This window comes from Candoia aspera, chromosome 1 (assembly GCF_035149785.1).
Source record: "Candoia aspera isolate rCanAsp1 chromosome 1, rCanAsp1.hap2, whole genome shotgun sequence".
NCBI classification, from domain to species: Eukaryota; Metazoa; Chordata; class Lepidosauria; order Squamata; family Boidae; genus Candoia; species Candoia aspera.
In genome coordinates, this window is record NC_086153.1 from 68,576,057 (window position 1) to 68,598,435 (window position 22,379).

Here is a 22,379-nt window from a genome sequence, read left to right on the forward strand (position 1 = left end):
GCTCATACATGGCCTTATAACTATAGTGCAAAACTGTCTTCCAGAAGCAGAACATTTTTCTCATTGCAGTTAAAGCTATTCACACTTGATTTGTGTTTATTCACTTCATTCAAGAGTACTCTGCTGCTATTCTTTATTAGAAAAAAATTAATAAACTATCACATTACTTGTTTATTTTATTGAAATGAAATGAAATGGAGGCTAATTAGTCATTAGCATTGTATGCAGGGAAGGGAGTTATTGAAACCTAAGAGAAAATTTAATTGAAGAAGAAATTACTGATACAGAAGGATACCATCTCAATTATTTAATATGCCTTAATTAGAGGTTCTAATAAAAGCAAGCATATAAAAAGTCTGGTAGTAGTTAATACATGGTCAGGGACATGTAAGTAAAGGTTTTCAAGAATCATGTATATTAAAACCATTTTTAAACTAAAATTGTTGGGTACCCTATACTGGTTATTGTAAGAAACATGTGCTATTGCCATACACTGAATTCCCTTACATCTGAATCACTGTTGTGTTTCTTTAAAATCCATGGATTGTTGTTCTTGAATTATTTACACTGATGGGAAACACCTGAAATATCATCTCAATCTAATCCCTCCATGAAGATTTTATTTATTTATTTATTTATCCAATTTGTCCCTGCCCATCTCCTCCCTTCGGGGGACTCTGGGCGGTTTTCAAGCCATTTAAGATTTTCAAGCCGTTTAAGATGTGTCAGAGTGCTAGAAAGCGTTTGGCCCAAGAGATCAGAAAAATCACACACCAGGCATTTCTATAAAAATAAATTTATTTACAGAAAGCACAAAAACGTATTTTTCAAGCTGTGCATTCACACGCGCTCAGAGAGGACTGAGCTGAGAGGCTGCAAAAGCGAAACTAAACAAGCCCAGGCAAGCTGCCCTCCCCCAGGCAATGCTATTAACACCCAAACTGAGGACAATTAAGTTCGACCTCTTCACCCTGCCGATACTTAAGAAAGTACTCTATTACCATGGTAACCTAGTGGCTTGGTCCAAGCAAAAACAAAGAAATGCTAACAAGATGTAACTGAGATAGCATGTTTACCTATGCTCTAGAGAAAGGTGCATATATTTAATTACTGTTCCTGAAATTTAACTTCATTGTAAAATCTGCTGCTATGCCATTGTAACAGTAACACTTTGTAATCAAAATATTTTAATATAGGCCAGTGGCATCCACGGGAGGATCAAAACCCACAAGATGACAGTTGCAGCAGGATGAGCCAAGCTTTGCCCCTTTTGTACGTGTGTCGATGTTGCATGAACATACAAAGGAGTAAGGCTTCAGTTGCACTGCTGTGACTGTCATCTTGCCTCTTCTGACACCCCCCACCCATGGAAGCCGCTAATAAAGGCTCAGTACATAAAACTGTATTAGACAGTTTTAAGCATGAACTTAGTATTCATGGGGTCAGATTAGAAAGATCCAGGTGCAAGTCCACACTTGGCCATTATTTTAGTATTACTTATTATGTATTTACTTGTTGAAACCTATAAGATACAATAATACACATTTATCAATTATTTATCAGTTATACAAAAAAAACCCACAAATGTACTATATAATCAATGGGCAGAAATCAGGTTTTCAGATTTGAAAAAGCACCCACTGTCATTTAAAAAGGTGCAGTTAAAATCAAGGGGACTTAGATTTACAAAGGGAGTGAAGATGTTTATGTCGCTGAGCTGTTTCACAGGCAAAACAGCCAAATGCCAGAGAATTATGGTCTGCTGAATTTTCAACAAAAATTCAATCTTATGGTGATCTAGCCAGTATGCTTTTATTTGAAGGAGAGTATTTGGAGCTGGGGGCAGCATAATCTGGAAAATTAAGAAGATAATGTGAAATGTGTTCTGTACTGCCATCCCAGAAGGGCAGAGTCACTGGGTATAAGGAATTTTTTGGAGCAGCCCTTAGATATAGCAGAAGGCATTTGTGGCATCCAGAGTTTTGTTAAGGTGACTGAAGAAAGGGTCTAGTGACATATTTTAAATATTGCTCAGATTCCACCCTAGATTTTATTATTGCATACCAAGGGGCAACTTTGTTATTTGCAATTGCACTTAGATCAATTTATAGGGAAATATCTGTTATCCTTTTCTTAAAGGACTAGAGAGTTATCAAATTGTTCTCATGAACCTCTCGTGAGTACCTTCATACCCTCTCGTGAGTATCCGCACATGCAGGTAAGTCCCCTCAGTGTTGTAAACCAGCAGGGATGTCTCCTAAAGATATATTTCATTTGTTCAATTAGACAAAGTTTGAGTACAGGTAGTTCTTCCTTAACAATGGCAATTGGGACCAGAATTAGGCTGCAATCTTGCACATGATTTCTCTAATAATAAATTCTATTAAATTCAATGCAACTTTCCTGTGAATTGACATGAAGACTGCCCAGTTAGTGTTTTCTTTGCAAATTCTGAATTCTACTATTTTCAGTTATACAATCAGATTGACACTTTAAGATCTTTAGGAATGTTTATCTTTCAGAAAATAAAAAATACAGTATTTTCATAAATTTCAGTGTAATTATTTATTATGCCTGTGTTATAGTCCAAAGGCAAATACAGAGCAACTCCAGTGAAGTTAATGTGTAAGTATAAAGTTCAGACCTACAAATTAAACAACGACCTTAGTTTTCATCCACAACCATCATTGAAATATAGTCCTTGTAGCGAACAGTATTTGTTTCTGGATCTACTGCTGCTGAAAGCATTTCTTCCATTTCTTCCTGTGTAAAAGGCTCACCTGCAGCAGAAAAAAAAAAGAATATTTACAATTGGCTGTGGTATTTCTTACTACATCTCAAGCATAACAAATCATCTTAAGTATTCTTGGTATTTTATGGTTTTCAAACCATATCAAAAGCAGTAAACATAGGTCTGATTTCCAATCCTAACACTACTGCTTCATATGACATACTAAAATTCAAATTTAAAATGTTTAACATATAACATATGACTGATTATGAAACATTTCAACCTGCAAATTCTAGGTATTCTAGAATATCTGCAAAAAAAGCCTTACCCTATTTTTTCATAGAAAATTTGCTATATAAAATACTAGCTATATCATAATATTAAGTTGCATCATATTTCTGCTCCCTTTTTCTTTTGACAAATTGTTACATCCTTTACTTATTCTTTATTTACTGTATTTACCTGAAATACTAATTTCCACCCTAAACTTATTTATTTTTAAAGTTGCAGGAGCATTTCAGTTTTGCTATGAATTCAGTAATGGATGAAAATTACTTTCTTTTGTCTAACCTGGCAAAGGTGGCAGTGGGGAGACATTGTAAATTCAGGTTCCTCTTCCTTTAGAATAAACACAGCATTTAAGATTATACTGACATGTGTGTCAGACTCTTATTTTTTGCTTTCAATATTTATAGCTACTGTTTATGGCAGTATCTTTTTTATCATGGAATATTAATAGACAATATTAAGTTGTTTAAAAAGAGGACATGAAATTTGTCTTCTTTAAAAAAAAATCATTATTTTTTCAATAGATGAAAATATTTTACAAAAATCCAGGTGGGTACATAAATGGAAATTCTAAGCAGGTAAGCAGTATCGCATGTTTACTCGGTATAATTTCCATATCTATCTTTCTGAATTTAATCTGGTAAATATACTTTTTTTTTAGTTTTCCCAATTGCCTATATCTTACTAAGTTGATAGAAACATGTTTTGTTTAGACTATTTGATATAGCTTAAAATAAGACACTAACATTATTATTACCAGTGCTGTGCAAAATGTTCTGACTTTGAAACATCTTGTTTCAAGACCCAAAAGAGCTGGATGTTTTCTGAACTCAGAACAGACTTGTTTTGAATTTTTGTACATCCCCATTTATTACCATTTCAGAACATATGTCAATGAACCTTGAGGTTCTACCGCAAGAAAGATCTGAGTGATCTTTCAATGTATCTGCCGTATTATCTATAATTTATTGTGCAGAGGGTAATAGGAAATGCGGATTTAAAATTTTTTAATTGGGCTTCAATTACATTATTGTATTAGGTATGGCATATATGCATACAGTATACTTCATATAAAAATAGTTGGAATTAAGTATTTAAAGGCGACATCCTTAAAGTAGAAAATTAAAGTTAAATATTCATCTCATCTCTCTTCTGAGTTATACTGATACTTTGTATTTGCTAAATATGAACATAATATGCCTCAGAAACAAAAAAAATTTAACTTACACCATACCAACCCTGGTATCTCACTTTGTTATTATTCAGTTGTTTTCATCTCTTCATGACAAGATGAAAATCATTTGCTAGGTTTGTCTATCAAAAACTGCTTAAGTCCTTGCAGTAAATGTTAGTATCATGTACTATACATGATTTAAGCATAAACCTATTCATATATAACCACAGCAAAGAGATATAATTCTAAAAGCATAACTGATTTTATTCTTTATGATGAAAGACTGAAAAAAATTAGCGAGATTCTGAATGTGGGATAGACCATTTGGGGATAGTTTCAAGACTAGATCTTGGGAATAATGGACACAGAGAGAAAGAAAATAAGGGAAAGAAATGAGCCTGAAAGTAGAAAAAAAGTAATATAGACTATGAGCCCCATTGTGAAAAAGTATTAAAAGAGAGACTAATATCTCAAAAGAATGAGTAGAAAATGGATGTAATGAAAGAATATGTGGAAGTTGCTTGGAATTCAGTGAAAAGAATTATATTATTGAGTTCTGTGGAAGTTATGGAATTATATTAATAGGAAGTATGAAAAAGGATGGTTCATGAAATTATGAAGTGAAAAGTGATGTGGATGAGAACAACATGCATATAAGAGAATGATCGCTGCAAGAGATGAGCTATTCGGATTATTTTCTAGATTTATATGGGAATAATATTGATATACGAAGAGTAGAATTGAAACAATTGCGATAAACATTAGTGTCCAGGGGAAAAAGTGATGAAAAGGAACTTACAAATTCTGTGAGAATGTTTAAAAAGGATAAGTCTGAAAGAGCAGGCAGTATAATTCAATAAGTAAGCCACATCCATATTTAAACAGTTCTGCATTTTGAGTGGCTGACTTATTTAGAGAATACATACGATAAAGTGAATAGGCTTGAATTATGGAACTTTTGCATTAGTATAAATTTGGCTGCTGAGTGCGATGAGAATGGTGCATGATGGAAATAAAAGTATGTGGAAGAATAAATGAAATGCTTAGAGAGACTGAACAGGGAATAAGAGATATGTGGTGTCTCCTTGATGGTCTCATGCATTGATGGATAAATTTATAAGGGAGTTTGGTATAGTGGTTAAGGCATTAGGCTAGAAACCAGGAGACTGTGAGTTCTAGTCCTGCCTTAGGCACACAGCCAGCTGGATGACCTTGGGCAGTCATTCTCTCAGCCCTAGGAAGCAGGCAGTGGCAAACCACTTCTGAAAAACCTTGCCAAGGAAACTGCAGGGACTAGTCTAGGCAGTTGCCAGGAATCAAAAATTGACTTGAAGGCACACACACAAAAAAGGCTTGTAGTGATATTAGTGATGTGTTAGATGGGGACATAAATTATGTGTACTTTTGTATGCATATACTACATTGTAGACTGGCAAGCTGAATGATTTGCAGTAAATGTTAGACAGTTTGTATAGTACAACAAGGTGTATGGATTGAAAATGTATGTATCAAAGACCAAGGTGTTGAACCAGCCAGTACTTGGTCTGTATGAGGATCTGTGTCTCCAGTATCTTCACCAACCACAAGGATCAATAGGATATGGTCAGCAATTATTACACAGGTAATGATTCCAAGATACAATACATAAACCTCCATTACACACACAATTCGAGCACAGACTGCCTAGAGATACCCACAGTTGGTCATGCACTTTTCTCAGTAGAATAAACTGTCTCAGAACTACTGGGAGCATGTCTTACTATCCATCTGTTTAAGGTGGCTGCATGCTCAAGTCTGTGTAGATTAACACAGGAGAGGATGAGCAGAGGCCATTTTAGTGACCAGTGGAGCAACATTATTTAATCTTAATTATCAATCTTCATTCACTTGCATTCCCTTCCATATAGTATTACTGTTCCTTATGCTGTTTGGGTGAACATAATTTGGTAGTAGAGGAACAGGCCACTAGACTTTAATCCTGCCTGCAGAGCCAGAGTGGGCAAACTACTACTGATATTTTAACAATCTATAAGTGATTATCTAGCATAAAGCATGCCTTTGTTCAGTCCAAACCCAGCTCATTATGCTCAATGTGCTCTTGAACACTAATGCCTGGAATTTATGGCGACTGTGGCTCCTACTCCTGTCTCCAGCTCTCAGTCATATATCACTCATACCAGTGAAATACAACTCCTTAGAAAAATACTTCCTTTTATTTAGCAATTGTTCAGTTACAAGCTACATACATGAGGGGAAAAAAATCACACTTATGATTCTGAATTTCCTGTCTATTTAAATTTGCTTAGGAATGATTACCATATATACTCACGAATAAGCCAAGAATTTTAGGTGCCAAAATACACCCCCCAAAATGGGTTTGGCTTATCCACAGATGGGCATATCTGCAAGTATATATGGCAGTAGTAAGTATCCATATATCCTGTATAAGTCCACCCACAGATAAAATGACCCTCAAATTTTTAACCAAAATATCATGAAAAATGGATAATCTGTGGATTACCCATACATAAGCCAATTGTGAAAATTAAAATATACAAAAATTTTGAGGGTCGGCTTATCTGTGGATGGGCTTATGCACAAGTATATACAGTAAAATAACAGAGTATATAAAGTAGTTTAAACCAGGTACAGATGTAAGAAGAATCATGGCCAATCAAATTGCCTACCCCCACCTAGCCACCATCTAGATCAGTGTTTCTCAACCTTGGCAACTTTAAGACGTGTGGACTTCATATGCTGGCTGGGGAATTCTGGAAGTTGAAGTCCACACGTCTTAAAGTTGCCAAGGTTGAGAAACACTGATCTAGATGGTGGTTAAAAGATGTTGGAATCCAGGATCTATTACTGGTGAGAAAATTGATGTCTAAGAAGCGAAGCACATGTCAGGATTCTTGCTGGAAGTTTTCAGCAATTTTCATTTCCTTGAAGTCTGGGCTGCTCTTCAGAATCCTTTCCAGCTCTGACTTGTCTCAGGTCTCAGCTTTTGCTTGATTTGGTTTCATATTTGGGAGTGATCTCCTGGGCAGCTGTTCATCTCTAGGCCATCAGGATTGGTTCAAGAGACTCTTGCTTACTATCTGACAATAAAGTCTCCCATAACAGGAAACAGTCCTGTAACAGTTTGTGCTATTATATTCTCTCCAAGTTCCTTTATAGAACTTCATTAAAACATTTTCAAAATATATACAAAAACTAAAAAGATTGAAACAAAGAAGCCTACAAAGAAAAAGAAAGAAAACTAAAAAGGTGTGAAAAAACACAAAACAAACTACTACAAAGTGACTTCTGACTTTCTACAACAAAGATATACATAAATCAATATCAATCTCTTACTCCAATTTGTATTATAGTAAACATAAATTTTGTTCTAAAACAAAATTACCCTCCCAATTAAAGAAAAACATAAAAGCCCTTCAAAGATAATTTGGAACCTAATATAGTAACAAACGCTATCCTTCTTCACTATAATTTGCTCCTATCTGCCAACTAAACTAACATTATCCAGAAATATAAGAATTCTCCAAAGAGCATAACCATTTATCTAAACCCTTAAAAAAACATCCTGATAACCACCTTTAAACAATAACCTAAGCATTTACCAAAAATGTAAGAATTTTCAAAACAGCATAACCATTTATCCAAACCTTTAAGAAACCATCCTGATAAACACATTCAGACAATTATGCCACTTCAAAGTAAACCAGAGCATTTACATATCTCAGTATTATATACAGAGCTTTCTTCTTGTCAATTTCAAATTCTACAACCTGCTTTTAAAAGCCCAAATATTGGTCCAAAATCTTCCAGCCTCTAGAACAGTCTTCCTATCTTCAACTTTCAACAACTCAGTTTTCCTTTGACTATTTAAACATACTGTAAGTCACCAATTTTTCTTTGGAGAAACCACTTTACTCCTAAGGTAGTTTTCAGCCTTATCAGTTTCTCTCAATTCTTGTGACAATTTGGACTCCACAAATTCTGAGAAATGCTCCAAGACTTGAATAACAGCATTGTAGAGATCTTTAAATATCAAATTAATTTCCTCCATATTTCTTAACAGTAAGATAGATTATGGTGCCCTCTAGTGCCCCAAGAAGGTAAAGTCATTAACACTGTAATTGAACACTCTGTCCAGCCTTTTTATCTCCAGTCCAATTATTTTCCAATCAGGAAAATAAAAAGTAATAACAAATAGCATTCCCATGGGAAAGTGAAAGCAAATAGATCAAAACTCCAATACACGGATTCAGTGAAGAAGAGAACGTTTTATATTCCTCAAAAATCACTTTATTAAAAAAGCAATAAAAAAACAAAATTCTTTAAATCTCAATTTAACCAATTAAATATAAAAAGCCAAATTACCAAGTTAATAATTTTTTAAAAATGAGAGTCACCAAGGCATTCCACATTTCTTTGTTGCAGAAAGCCTCTCTTTGGTAAAATTCAAACAAAAAAACTTAGCGCTATAGAAATGGGGTGGGCAGCTTTAAGGTCCATTTTTGGCTTCAGAGTGGCTTGGGAAGAAGATGATGGCCCTGCCTCCCAGCTGATCGCTAACTAGTTGACCACAAAATGCCATTTTGCGGTCTTCTGGCTGTGACCAGCCATCCAGAGAACACATGGGGTGATTCCTGGGGTTCTCCTTAATCCAGAGAATGCTTCTGGGCTCCAAAGAAGCCTGCCTGAGCCCAAGGAGAAAAGCCGCTCTGACAGGTCAATCTGCAGACAGCGGAAAAAAACAGCTCAAGCTGCCATTGGTCCCCACTGGAAGTCATATGCTCTCCAAGTTCCTAATGTATCTCTTCTCTTCCTCTTACAGCATTAATAAAAACTTATGGTACAAACCATAAAAGTCCAGGGAAAGAAAAAATAAACAGCAGTTCTGACATGCTGGCTGATGTAATTTCACAAAAGTTTGAGTATCATACATAATCTCAGGAGGAGATACGATTTGGCTTTAGGTTTGGGGCACTATTACTATTGTTATAAACATGCACATCCTAAATAATTTCAATATTAATTCTTATTGTTAATTCATTCTTCTACTCCATACCATAATCCAGTCTCTTAACTTTTCTGGCAACAGCAGGAAGAGCAGAGTACATACCATATTATGCATATGTAACTGAAATATACAGAAACAATATTGAAACTTTGTTTAAGCATGAGTGCTTCTGATACATAAATGCTTCTGATTCGGGCAAGTCTTCAAGCACCCTTATGCAGACATTATCCCAACACAAGGTAGCTGGGTATGACAGGAAAAATGGAGTAAGTGATTGCAAGATATATATAAATGGTAAAAAATTAGAACAAGTAGATGAATGTGTGAAGCTTTGTAGAATATTTATAAAAGATGGAAAATGGACTGAGAAATTTTAAGACATGCAAATAATGGTTTAAAGATAATGGATAGTATGTGGCCCACTATGAAAGATGTTGAGTGGCTTAGTTATATAGAGCAAATGAGGATCAAATTGCAAAACAATTGTATAACTGAAGAGTGAATGTTTTGAAGAAAATTGGAAGACCAAGAAAAGTCATATTTAATGGAGTTGATAAGATCCTCTAAAGAGAGGTAAGAAATCTAAAAAACAGCCAGTGCCAGGAGTAATACATGGACAAGTTGGTAGGAAATGTATGAAGAGTTATAGTGAATAACGCTGGTATCAACATATTTTAGCTATGTTTTCTTTTTCTTATCTCAAGAATTTTGCTTAATATTTCTTATTTTTTGTCTGCACTCTGCTTAGAAATATTAAATATTGAACTCTGAAATGGAATAGCATGATGGGTAGTTATGTATATATGTATGTACACTACAAGAAAGTTGAAAAGTGGCAATAAATCTAGAAAATTATTAGCTAAAGTAGATCAAGCAATGAATTATCATATCCAGATAAACAATATATAGTGTTGGTTTTATAAATCAATAGTTTGCTGAGTTTTATTTCAATTATTTTTCCATCTGTTTTTGGAAGTTTTTTTTAATGGAGTTTCATAGGTTGCCAAGGATTTAATAATGTTTCCCTAAAGTGTTTTTTGATCTTAAGTAAGTGTTAGATCTGACCCTTTAATTACATATGAATACTAATGTTGTATTGTCTCCTTTTTAAAAATACAATTGGAAATTATTCTATAACATTTAAAGGCTGATCTACGCCTGCTTTGCAGCAGTGCATTTTTGATATGTGTTCTTTGTTAGTGAGATAAGTGCCTCATTTTTCTATATGGAGGTAAGCAATTTGGTCAAATTGTCTTCAATTATTTAATGTATGGCTATGTAGTTTGGTGTAGTGGCCAAGGTGCTGGCCTAGAAACCAGGAGACTGAGTTCTAGCCCTCCCTTGGGCATGAAAGCCACTGGGTGACTTCAAGCCAGTCACTCTCCCTCAGCCCAGCCCACCTCACAGGGTGGTTGTTGTGGAGAAAATAGGAGGCAGGAGAATTAGGTATGTTTGCTGCCTTGAGTTATATATAAAAAAAGCTGGGATAAAAATATAATAATAATAATTATTATTATTATTCTTTCTTCCTATCTCTTTTATATGCTATATTTTGTGCTTGTAATTATTTTCTTAAACAGTACTGTTTTATAGAACTTGAAATGCATTGAAATTTATGCTTTTCTTTTTTCAGACTAACATACAATTTTTTTTGTAAGGCACACAAATTTGAATCAATGTGGAGCTTACTGAATATTCCAGATATAAAGTAGAGTAACCAGTTTGCCTCTGGGTTGATAATTAGAAAGTATTAGCACTATTTTATGAGGTTGGATTTTACTCTTAAGGTAGGAATGGGCACATCAGGATAAATTTGTAGGGCTCCAGGTGCTTCCACAAGATTGTGGGTAGTGTCACATTCAGTTTCTGGGTTGCCTTTCTCCCATTCTAAGGCCTTCAGTTAAACATATCTGCATATTCTCTGTCACACAGATGCACTCAAACTAACATGTAAAGTAGGACTTACTTTTTTCCTGAGCAGTTATTTTAGAAAATATGTTTTTACCTTCCTCAGTCATATACTTTATCAAATCATCTTTAGTAAGATGTCCAGATTTATTCTGATCCAAAACCTATAAATGGAACACTGAATGTAAATTTTATTCTTATTGCCTTGAAGTTAAGAATTTTTTTCCCATACATGGAATGGTACAAACCTCAAAAGCACGTAAAAGAACATCTTCTGGAATTGGTCGGTATCTGAAATAATGCAGTTAATAAAATAATTGTTTTATTTATACACAAAATATATGTGTATCTGAAGATTTGACTGCTATTTTGAAATGCCCTCCCAACACTTCCTTCCCAAGTTTTAAAGATTTCAGCTGGCAAATTTGTTTGTGGAATCAGTTTTACATATTTATGGGATTTATATCCTTCTGCAATCCAGATCAACTCCTGGCAATTTACCTGAGATAGCAAGATAAAATATCCATGGTAAAAAAGAATAAAACAAAAATTAGAAACAATAAAAACAAAGTCAAACTCAAAAATCCAAGTAATCCATAAGAACAATTTCAATAAATGTCTACTTTAGAAAATAAATATTGTAAATCTTATGGTCATCTGAAAAGACCTTTGTAGAAAGGTGAGGAAACTATTTGCCACATCTAACATGGCAGGTAACCTCTGCAGTAGATGATCTGTGACCTCCCTGAGGTTATTGAACCACAACTCTCAGCATCCTCACTACTGGCAATACTGACTGGTATTGCTGCTGCTGATGGTTCAGCAACATATGGAGGACCACAGACTTCCCTCCTGACTGAAGGGATTGCCTTGTACTTGGATCGAAGCTACAGCCAACTTCAGTTAACATACTACTGACACTGTAAATCCAAGCCCATTTCATAGTTGCCAAAATATATTAAATCTATCAATATTTCATCACTGAGAAGTTTATTCTTTAAACTGGATTTATATAAAATTAAATTAAAAATCTCTGATATATGCATAACCAAGTTTCACAAACTGAAATGCCCCTTTCTGCTTGTTACCTTCTTTCCATTAACACTCTAGTCATCATAGGAAGAAATTTTTCCAAATGAATAAACCCAGTTGGTTCTTCTTCTTCTACCTAATTTTTACAAGAAACATACCATATATGATGATGATTTACTGGAAAATTAAGCAGAAAACTAATTCACATAATCTGAAACTAGCTTGTAACATATGAAACAGAAAAAGAACAACCTTGTTCTCTACATGAGTGCCAAGAATCCATTAGCTAATGTTGAGAAAAGAGATACCTACCTTGTAACCAGAGAGAAAGAAACAGGAAAGATATGCCAGACCATATCTCATCCTTCTACTTCCTCACCAATCAGTTACATTAGCCATGGACTACCTTCTTCTGTTCTACAGATTCTATATATAAAATGCTATACGTGGATGCACAGAATGTATTTATTTATTTATCATATTTTTATCACCGCCCATCTCCCCCACACGGAGGACCCTGGAAGGTTCACAATAAAACGTTTAAAATTCAATAAAAACATAAATAATATCAATAATCAATAAATACAGATATAAAATATAATAAAATCCAAATAATGGCAATTTAATTCCACCCAAAGGGGATGAGACCGGCCCCGGCAGGACTAGGGAACCAACCAACCCCAAGAGTGGCTCTTCCTCTCCTTACTCCAAGCATGATAACAAAACCAGGTCTTCAGCTGTTTCAGAAGTCCAGAAGGGCTAGCTGCACAGACACGACCAGTGCTATGGGAAGGTTGGTTTATGAAAGCCAGAGTCAGGTGTTGCATAATCAGGAGTAGAATTGGTTGCCATTAGAGATCTAAACTAAATGTATTTCTAATATGTATGATTACAGATTTGCAAAATCTGTCAAAAAAAGCTACACCCAGGCTTCTTTATACTTCTGTCTCTATCACTCCTGTTGTTCATACCCTCCCAATTCTTTTTCATTCTGGTTCTTACTGGGCACAGTAAGTGCAGGGGTTCTCTCACAACCACTGCACACAACAGACATATTACATACATTATAGCTCCCCCAGTTGTCCATGCATTCTTGGTCTTCCCTTGCTCTCTCCCTTTAAAAACAAAAGCTACATTTGTTTTTAAAAAGTTATGAATGAAAATGTAAATACAGAGATTTGCTTTGTTGCTCATAAGTTCATAAGAACTTACAAGATTGCATTTGCTATACTGATGGGTTGAAGTGATTTGGGAGTGGTGACGACCAATTAAAAGTGGGGAAGAAAATAAAATTTTCTAGATTGGTTGAAAGAACATATGACATAATTCCTTCTTTTACCTAGAATATTTACTTTCTTGGTCAGAGAGGGCTGAGAGATAGGTAAGTGGCCAACAGCTAGCTAACGTTTCCAGATTAAAAATGAGCAGTTTTTAAATTATGGTTTTAGAATCTTCTAGTTACCATATATACTTTATTATTATAGCCATACATGGACAAGAGAAAGGACATTGTAAGAGTACATTTATGCAACATTGACCTCTAGTGGTAGAAGTATATTTATACAAAGTATTTTTCCTTCAAAACAAAGCAAAACATAAACAAAAATACTATGACTTTTAGTCAGAGTATTTTGACTGAAGAGTAACATTAATGAAGTGCTATACTATGCTGTAAGCAAATATATTTCCTATGCAATTGTGTGTGTGCGTGTGCACATGTGTATATACACGCATAAAGCTGCAGTTCAAAACAACATTTCTTGCATCCAACTAATCAATAAAAGCTTGAATTACAACTTACTTGTTAGCCCTTAAAGTGCCACAACATGCTGCTGGTTTTGCTGCAACATGCCAACTATTCCTCTAAAATTTCCTTCAAAACAGAATCTTTTCTCAGACCACATAAAATTATCACTTGCCTTCACTGTCTTTCCGTCTATTTCAAATTTAATTTAATTTGCCTTTTTGCTTTTTTTATTATTAGTGCTTATAAATTATTGTTACAGCACAGTATACTTTCTCTTAGGAGAAATAGTGGAAGAACAAAAATATTTAACTTATAATCCAGATATTATTTTTTGTAAAAGATTCACCATCAATACCATAGCCAAATAAGAATAGAGGTAATAGTTGGAGATTCAGTAATATGAGAACCTGAAACAAATATTACGTTGACTGGACTCACTGGCTCACAAAATATACTGTCTATAGGAGCAAAGATCAGGGATGTGACAGAACAATTCCAAAATTCATCAGTTTCACCGCAAATTATTCTTTCTTCTAGTATATGTAGAGACAAATATTGCTGCACAGAACAGCTACGATCATAATACATGTAGTCGTCACTTACTGACTGCCTCATTTAGTGACTGTTTGAAGTTATGATGGTGTAAGAACAAAAACAGCTTTGCAACCAACCCTCGCATTTATGACTGTTGCAGAGTCCCGCGGTCACGTGATCGCCATTTGGGCCCTTTGTAACCGGCATGCATTTAATACTGTTGCAGCATCCCGCAGTCATATGATCGCCATCTGCATGCTTCTCAACTTCCTGTGACAAGCAGAGTTAATACAGAATGCAGAAGTAAAATCATAAGTCGTGATCATGTGATGTTTCACTTAATGACCACAGTGACTTGCTTAACGACCAAATGGAAAGTGATGTCCTAAGTCTGTCGTAGTCACAGGATGTTGAATAACAAGGCCCTTCCTATTCATCAGGATATTGCACAGACCACCACAAGATTGAAATCTCACAGGCCAGCTTGGAAAACAGCCATACATCTAACATCTATCCAGTTCAATCCTAAGAATGCAATGCCTGGAGAGAGGAATTTTGTCACATCGCGGTTTGGTCATTAGTGATCCCTCTTCCAAACCTCCTGGCTTTAACCTGCCTCGCTCTGTCTGGACAAAATTGAATAGAGTCAGATGTGATACTGGAAAGAGTGCCTCTGCAATGTATCAATGGGTCTGGAAAGATTCTCCTTGTTGTGACTATGGTGCCAATATGCAAACTATTAAACATATTGTGCAAGACAGCCCATGATGTGCGTTCCCTGGCTCCTTAGAAGATCTGCACAAAGCAACACCAGAAGCGATCACCTGGATAGCTGAATTGGACATCCAGTTATGAGGCTACTACTGTATTCCTTCAGAACTTTTGTATATAATCATGTGGACCGTGTGTATATATTTGCCTTTCTCCTGTCATGTACTCATCATACGCTATATATATATAGCTTTTTAAAATATTTTGCTCAAGTCAAGGTGGCGAACATACCTGATACTCCTGCCTCCTATGTTCCCCACACACCAACAGCCCTGTGAAGTAGGTTGGGCTGAGAGACAGTGATTGGCTCAAAGTCACCCAGCTGGCTTTTATGCCTAAGGAAGGCCTAGAAGTCACAGTCTTCTGGTTTCTAGGCCAGTACCTTAACTACTACCAAACTAGCTCTTTACTTAGTAATAGTACCAAGAAGAACAGTCACTTAAGATTTTTACACATTTAGTGAAACTAATTAGATACCGTTTAAGCTCTGGAAACCCTCCTCTGCATTTCGCTACAGAATAAAGTTAAATGGGTATCTACAAAAGAGAAACAATGGAGTTTTCCAATGGTGATATACCTCCATACCTTCTCAGACAGGTTCACTGGGGCATCCATATTGTTATCTTTTCTCTTCTTCCAGGTGTTTTGGAATATAGTCTTGAGAATTTTTAAGTAGCAATGCTACATCAAGATGATGGTTTTTATACATTTTATGTCCAATTTTTTTCTCTGATAATTATCATTAATCATTTGTTGTTTTTTAGTTTTAGCTGTCATAACCTTTCATGGTATTCAGAAAATTAAAAGTATAATTCATAAATAAAATTAGCAACAAGGTAGAGGTACTATAGCCACCAGACCACTCTTCAAGCTTAGTACTACAACAGCAGTCCCTTTGCTCTGTATGAATTTAACATAATTTTGGCCTCTAGGTATGATTATAAAGTAAGCAAAGGTATTTCACTTGCTCAATGAAATTCTTCCATAATGCAATTCAAATCATGACTGATTTAGGGAAAAAGATCAGATTTACTGCCCACAACTATAAAGTAATAGAACTTTAAAATTATGTACCCTACCTCTGCAAGCATATCATGGAGATCCCCCTCATTGGGACAACAGCCTAATGACCTTACAATTGTGCCGATCTCTCTGAAAAAGGAGAAAATCTATTATCAAATATACAAGCAATGCAAATCTTTAGTTCTGATTTGTTTTTGTCAATCGCCTCCCCACCAAGCAACCTCTATGCCCATTCCTATCGTTCAAAAACTCATAACCACTGAGGGAATAGGTAGAGGGAATACAGTTTCCATGTACTCTAAAGTAAAATATATAAGAAATACTTTTTTTTCCGGTATGCTAACAAAGTAGTGTCAATTATTCCTTCTGCGTCTAAACAAAGCTAATTCACAGGACCTGAGCAAAAGGATGTGATGGATCTTTGTTAAGGGTTTACTGCAATATATAATAATGTTAGTGACCCACACTTTCAAACATAAACTGTACTTCTACTTAATTAACTGAAATATAGTTCTGTGGTGTTAAATTTAAACTCCTGACAAATTATGAGGATTTCCTAGAATTATTCACTTTCTAAATGCATTTATAGTAACTGGCCACACTAGGTCTGTCTCATCACCCTACCCAAAAGTTAGATTACTTCTAGAATAACTCAATTTTGGTATTTTTTGTCATGGTAAGCTAGCTTTCCCATACCATGGTACCTTCAGATGTGTAGATTTCAACTCCTAAAATTCTCAGTAATGACCACCTCAGAGAATCCTTGGATTAAAATCCATGCATCTAGAGGATACTCAGGTTGGAGAAGGCAGGATTAAGCTGCTACCAACCTATTGATTGGAAAGAGACCCCTTGTCATGCTCCCAAGTCCAACGTTCTGCATCCTTGCATGCATGATCCAGAGTACACATGTAATCCTTGCAAGCTGAACATGAGGGTGGGGACATAAGGCTGGAGTGAAAAATCATCTTGTTTGGGTTATCTATGGCTCCCAACTCCCAAGGTCATTTGGTGAAGAGCTGTTGAAGACAGCTGCAGAAACCTACTGTAACTGGCACAAGAGGGAGGGTGCATACCTAAGAGGGGGAGTGGGGGGGAATCTGAAATCACTGAAGATGTTTAATGGGGAAAGACGTGGGCTTTTTCATTCACAACTTTTTCTCTATACTGAATGCTTCACATCATTAAAAGACTTTGAAGTAATCACTTCTGAGTCATGATTAATGAGAGTTTGAGTATTACAGTCATCACATAAAGTTGTGAATCAATTCTATAGTTAGACCCTACCTGGAGAAGTTTGTACCCAGTTGAGAGTCCCAAAACTTTTATACACAATGTCAAAAATGGCATCAGAAGAATCATTGCAGTCAGGGGAAGCCGAAGAGACTACGACTTCCATAAGGGCTGCCGAGGGGGCGACAGACACGTTGGTCGAGTTGGAAGGAGATTTGGAACCCGAAGGAGCAGGGGGTGTCCTAACAGTGAGAATCACACTGAGACGAGGAGTAGTTCTTTAGTGTTTATTACTGCTACATAAACAGAATCCTAACAAATTGAATAAGCGTGGGAAAAACCCAGACATATAAACCCCAAAAGCTAAGGCGGGTCTGATCTGTGTCTCTTTGAATGGCTGCTTAATTCCTCAGTACTACGCATGCGTTTTCCACCCTGGATGGGAGCCCCTTACTGCTCGCCATCATTACTCATGACATCACCCTCCCCTCCCGATTCACATTCCATTTCAGCCCCCTCCCTTCCAGACGTTTGATAAGAGTCCATGTCTGTCATGTTCACCATTTCAATGTTCTGTTAACATCGTAACGTTTCACATGTCAAACCTTTAATCCGTGTATTACATGCTTGAACGTTTCCTGGTATTTTCCATTATTGCTGTGTTCTCTATTTTGCTACTTTGGAATGTATGTTTGGGTTTGCAACTCTGTTCAAGGTTACTTTCCCAGGCAGATGTAACGGTTGCTAGCACCTGGGAGGGGGTGGTTGCTAACGAGCGCTCGGGGCGGGACTGGGTTGGAAGCAAGGCTTTTAAGTTTGTATTTGGTGCGCTTTTGCTCATTCTCAGCTTTCTCTGTATTTGCATACTATTCCTTTAATAAATCAGTTATCTTTAAGTCCTGGCTTGTGAGACTGAGTATTTGGGATTAGGCAACCATTACATAAAGCTGAGAATCATTTATATCATCTTCCGCTAGCCCCATCCAAGTTTGGGTAAAGGGGAGCGCTAGCGATGACAGAACCTCAACTACGCGAGAGTGATGGGAGCAAAGAGGAGCCGGACTCGACAAAGACCCTGGTGGCTCCGAGTTCGCGAGCCCAAAGGGCAGCGCGTCGAGAGAAGCGGGATGCCCAATTGGATGATCTATTGTTGGCGGGGCAGGGTGCTACAAGGGGTGAACTCCAGCCCGAGGTGGAAGCAAGAACGGGGAGGGAATCACCACAGCCATCCTGGGAACCTGAAATCCCCTTATCACCAAGGGTGGTAGTGACCACTAGACCCTTAGAAGAGCCTGTCACCCCTGCCCGCATGAAAGCAATAGAGGATAAAATGGACATGATAGTGGCCCTCCTGAAGGATATCCCCAGAGGGTCGGTGTCCCTGCAGGAAGATTGGGAGGAAGACCCCACCCAACTGGCTTACCCGAGAGAGAGGTCCCCGTCACTCAGGGGAAGAAGCAGAACTCGGGCTTCCCGACAATTGAGGGAAAGGGAGTCGAGAGCAACCAGGGATCGGCCACCACTGGGGGCTCGACGTGCATTGACGTTTGCGGAGCCATCACAGCCGGCGGAGCCGATAAGAACCCTTCCACCGTTTGGGGTAAAGTTTGATGGCGACCCTACCAAGCTATCTTTTTTCATTACTAATGCTAGACATTATATGGAAGATTGGGGGCAAAGTTTTCGTTTGGAACAGGGTAAAATTAATATTATTGCTAACAAGCTAAAGGGGCGGGCAGCGGATTGGTATGTGCAGTTATGCCAAACAGAAGCTACGGAGCTGCTGCTGCTGGCACCGGTTGTGGGTTAATCGGAGCTGGTTGTTGTAACTGCTGTAGCATGGCAGCTTGTAATGTGTTGATCTGGAGATCTACCTGTTGTTGGTGTTGTTGCAGGGCTGCTGCCAATTGTTGGATGGCTTGCCAAATTTCTTGGTTTTCCGAAGACATTTCCCAAATGTCTCTCCTTTATTTTCTTTGTTCCTCCCTCTTTCAATGGGAGTAGGAGTTTGTTAGGATGTCCTAACAGTGAGTATCACACTGAGACGAGGAGTAGTTCTCTGGTGTTTATTACTGCTACATAAACAGAATCCTAACAAACTGCATAAGTGTGGGAAAAACTCAGACATATAAACCCCAAAAGCTAAGGCGGGCCTGATCTGTGTCTCTTTGAATGGCTGCTTAATTCCTCAGTACTACGCATGCGTTTTCCACCCTGGATGGGAGCCCCTTCCTGCTCGCCATCATTACTCATGACAGGGGGAGTCTCCATGCCTCTACAGGATTATACTACTGAAATCAACACCAAATTACTCTGGATGTAACCCAGGAATCCAGAATGACACCAACCTGGCTCCAGCAGCAAAATCACCCTGATTTGTGAGAGGTGGAGTGGACACCATGTGGCGATCGAGAGCACGGCAACCGAAGATGGACTGCTGGAGTGGAAGGAGAAACTAGGATGGGTTCTCACCAGTCGGTGGATGTTCGACTGAAAAGCAGGAGAACCAACTCTCAAGAGACAGAAGAAGAGAGAGGAAGTACACCAGGACGACTGAGGATTTTGGAAGTCCAAATGCATTCCATGGAGATGATTCTAAAGAGTGTTACAACCTCATTAGAGCGGCTGTTGAATATACATGAAGAGGGAGGCAGCGTCTACTCCAAGAGGTCTACTCCTGAGCCAGCAGGGGGATCGAGCCTGATTTCCCCACAACCAGACAGCAGATGGGGAGGCAGACCAACCATGACCTGGGGCGAGCCACTAACCAGACATCTAATCTCCCTCCCCCAAGAGGTGGCCCCAGAGATTTCCAAGTAAAGTTTAATGGGGATCCTCAGCAGCTGTTATTTTTCATAACAAATGTGGCTGCTTATATGCAAGAATTTGAGGATACTTTCCTCACAGAATATTCTAAAGTGAATCTGGTAGGATCTAAACTGAGGGGTCAGGCAGCTGATTGGCTAGTTCAATTGCACAATGCCATGGTGCCCGAATTCAATAATCTGGATGATTTCATGAGGGCACTAAGGGAGAGGTTTGAGGACCCTCTAGCCAAACTAAGAGCCAAGACAGCTTTACAGCAACTTAGACAAGGGATTAAAACTGTTTCCAAGCATGCCATAGAATTCAAGGTTTGGGCTGGGAAAATAATTGACTGGTCTGAATCTACTAAAGTTGACTATTTCAAAGGGGGTCTACAGCCAGACATGTTACGATGGGCGTTAGGGAGATAAGACCCCACTACAGTAAGAGAGTGGATATGTTTGGTAGGAGAAGTCGAAAACACCCAGTTCCAGATCAGGTGACAAATACAGGCACAGTCATTGGGGAGTAATACTGGAGCCTCAAGAGATCCCAAGAAAACCAAGCAGAGCCTGGGATGAAGACCGAGACCGGAAAGCAAAGAAAGCAGCCTGTTTCAAGTGTGGGAAAGAGGGCCACAGGGCATCAGAATGACCGAAAGGAGAATCAACGGGACCTGCAAAATCTGGAGGAAAAACTACCAAATCCCCACCTGTGAAACGTAAAGGATCAGCTGCAACCGTGACTGCCCAGAAGGAGGAAAATACGTTCCTATCAGAGGATTCGGAGAGAGATTCTGAGGACGAAGCCCCCAAGCCAGCAGGAAATGAGGTGCACCTGCTCTGAAGAGCGCCAACAGGCAGGTGGTGATCCATGGGCGCATGAGTCTGGCCTCAGAAGAATGATGAGGACCCACTGGTAAGTGAGGATTGTTCAACATTATTAGTGGGGGTCCAGCTGAAGAATTTAAGGAGTAAACATAAAGCAAACTTTACTGCCATGCTAGATTCAGGCTGCACCAAATGTCTAATTCATCCAAATTTAGTGAACACTCTTAATTTGAATTAAAGTGAAGAGACTTAGACAACCCATAGTGTTCACTCAGATGGATGGAAATGAAACTCATGGGGGGCCAGTAGCGTTCCACACAGAGACTGTAGCTATGCGCACAGGCAGCCACAAAGAGACTTTTCAATTCATAGTGGCTCCTATAGCAAACTATTCAATAATTCTGGGATTACCATGGTTAAAGAGCAGAAAGCCCCAAACAGAGTGGGAGAATGGAGGTTTAAAGTTCACAGATGGACTTTACTCCAGCATGGGCAAAGAAGCGAAAAACTCCAAAAGTGAATTTGCTGGTATTTTAATAAAGAAATGTCCATCTCTAGCCAGCGAACATGACTCCCTCATACCGATTCAATACAGAGAATTTTCAGACGTATTTGATGAGGAGTCAGACCAACTGCCTCCCCACAGGAACACAGATTGTGCTATTGAAATTGACCCAAATGCAAAACTACCAAAACCCAAAATGTACACCATGTCAGAGAACGAGAAAGAAGTGTTAAGATAGTTCATCGATAAATCTGGCCAGGGATTGAGCCAACGAACTTGCCATTGGCGGCACCTGTGCTGTTTCGTGCAAAAAAAGATGGGACTTTAAGATTATGCACTGATTACGAGGTTCTTAATGTGATCTCTACCATGAATCAATACCCCCTGCTGTTGATGAAAGATATGCTTTCCCACGTGTCAAAGGGGGGCATTTTTACAAAACTAGATCTAAGGGAGGCGTATTTTAGAATCTACATTTGCGAATGTGATGAATGGAAGACTGCCTTCAATCGCCCGCTAGGTTCCTATCAATATAAAGTTTTCCCATTTGGATTGGCTGGGGCCCCAGGAGTTTTCATGCAATATATAAATGAAGTTTTGCACGAACACTTGTACAAAGGGGTGCTGGTTTACCTCAGTATTTTAATCTACACTTCAACAGAAAAGGAGCATGTCAAATTAGTCAGAACAGTTTTTTAAAAACTGCGCAATGCTCAGCGGTATGCCAAATTGTCAAAATGTGACTTTCACAAAAAGGAACTTGACTACTTGG

At 37.8% G+C, this 22,379-nt stretch overlaps 1 protein-coding gene across 1 annotated transcript in view; it reads right to left on the reverse strand.

The window, feature by feature from the left end:
• Window positions 1-1,609: 1,609 nt before the first annotated feature.
• The window catches only part of EFCAB2 (EF-hand calcium binding domain 2), a 29,179-nt gene continuing 8,409 nt past the window's right edge, over window positions 1,610-22,379 (reverse strand). Inside the window, exons 3-7 of the mRNA XM_063291438.1 lie at window positions 16,291-16,363; window positions 12,216-12,295; window positions 11,376-11,418; window positions 11,225-11,291; window positions 1,610-2,780 (exon numbers count right to left, since the gene is read on the reverse strand). Coding sequence (XP_063147508.1) covers window positions 2,665-2,780; window positions 11,225-11,291; window positions 11,376-11,418; window positions 12,216-12,295; window positions 16,291-16,363 — 379 coding nt within the window. The 3' untranslated portion in view covers window positions 1,610-2,664. The remainder of the gene's footprint in view (window positions 2,781-11,224; window positions 11,292-11,375; window positions 11,419-12,215; window positions 12,296-16,290; window positions 16,364-22,379) is intronic.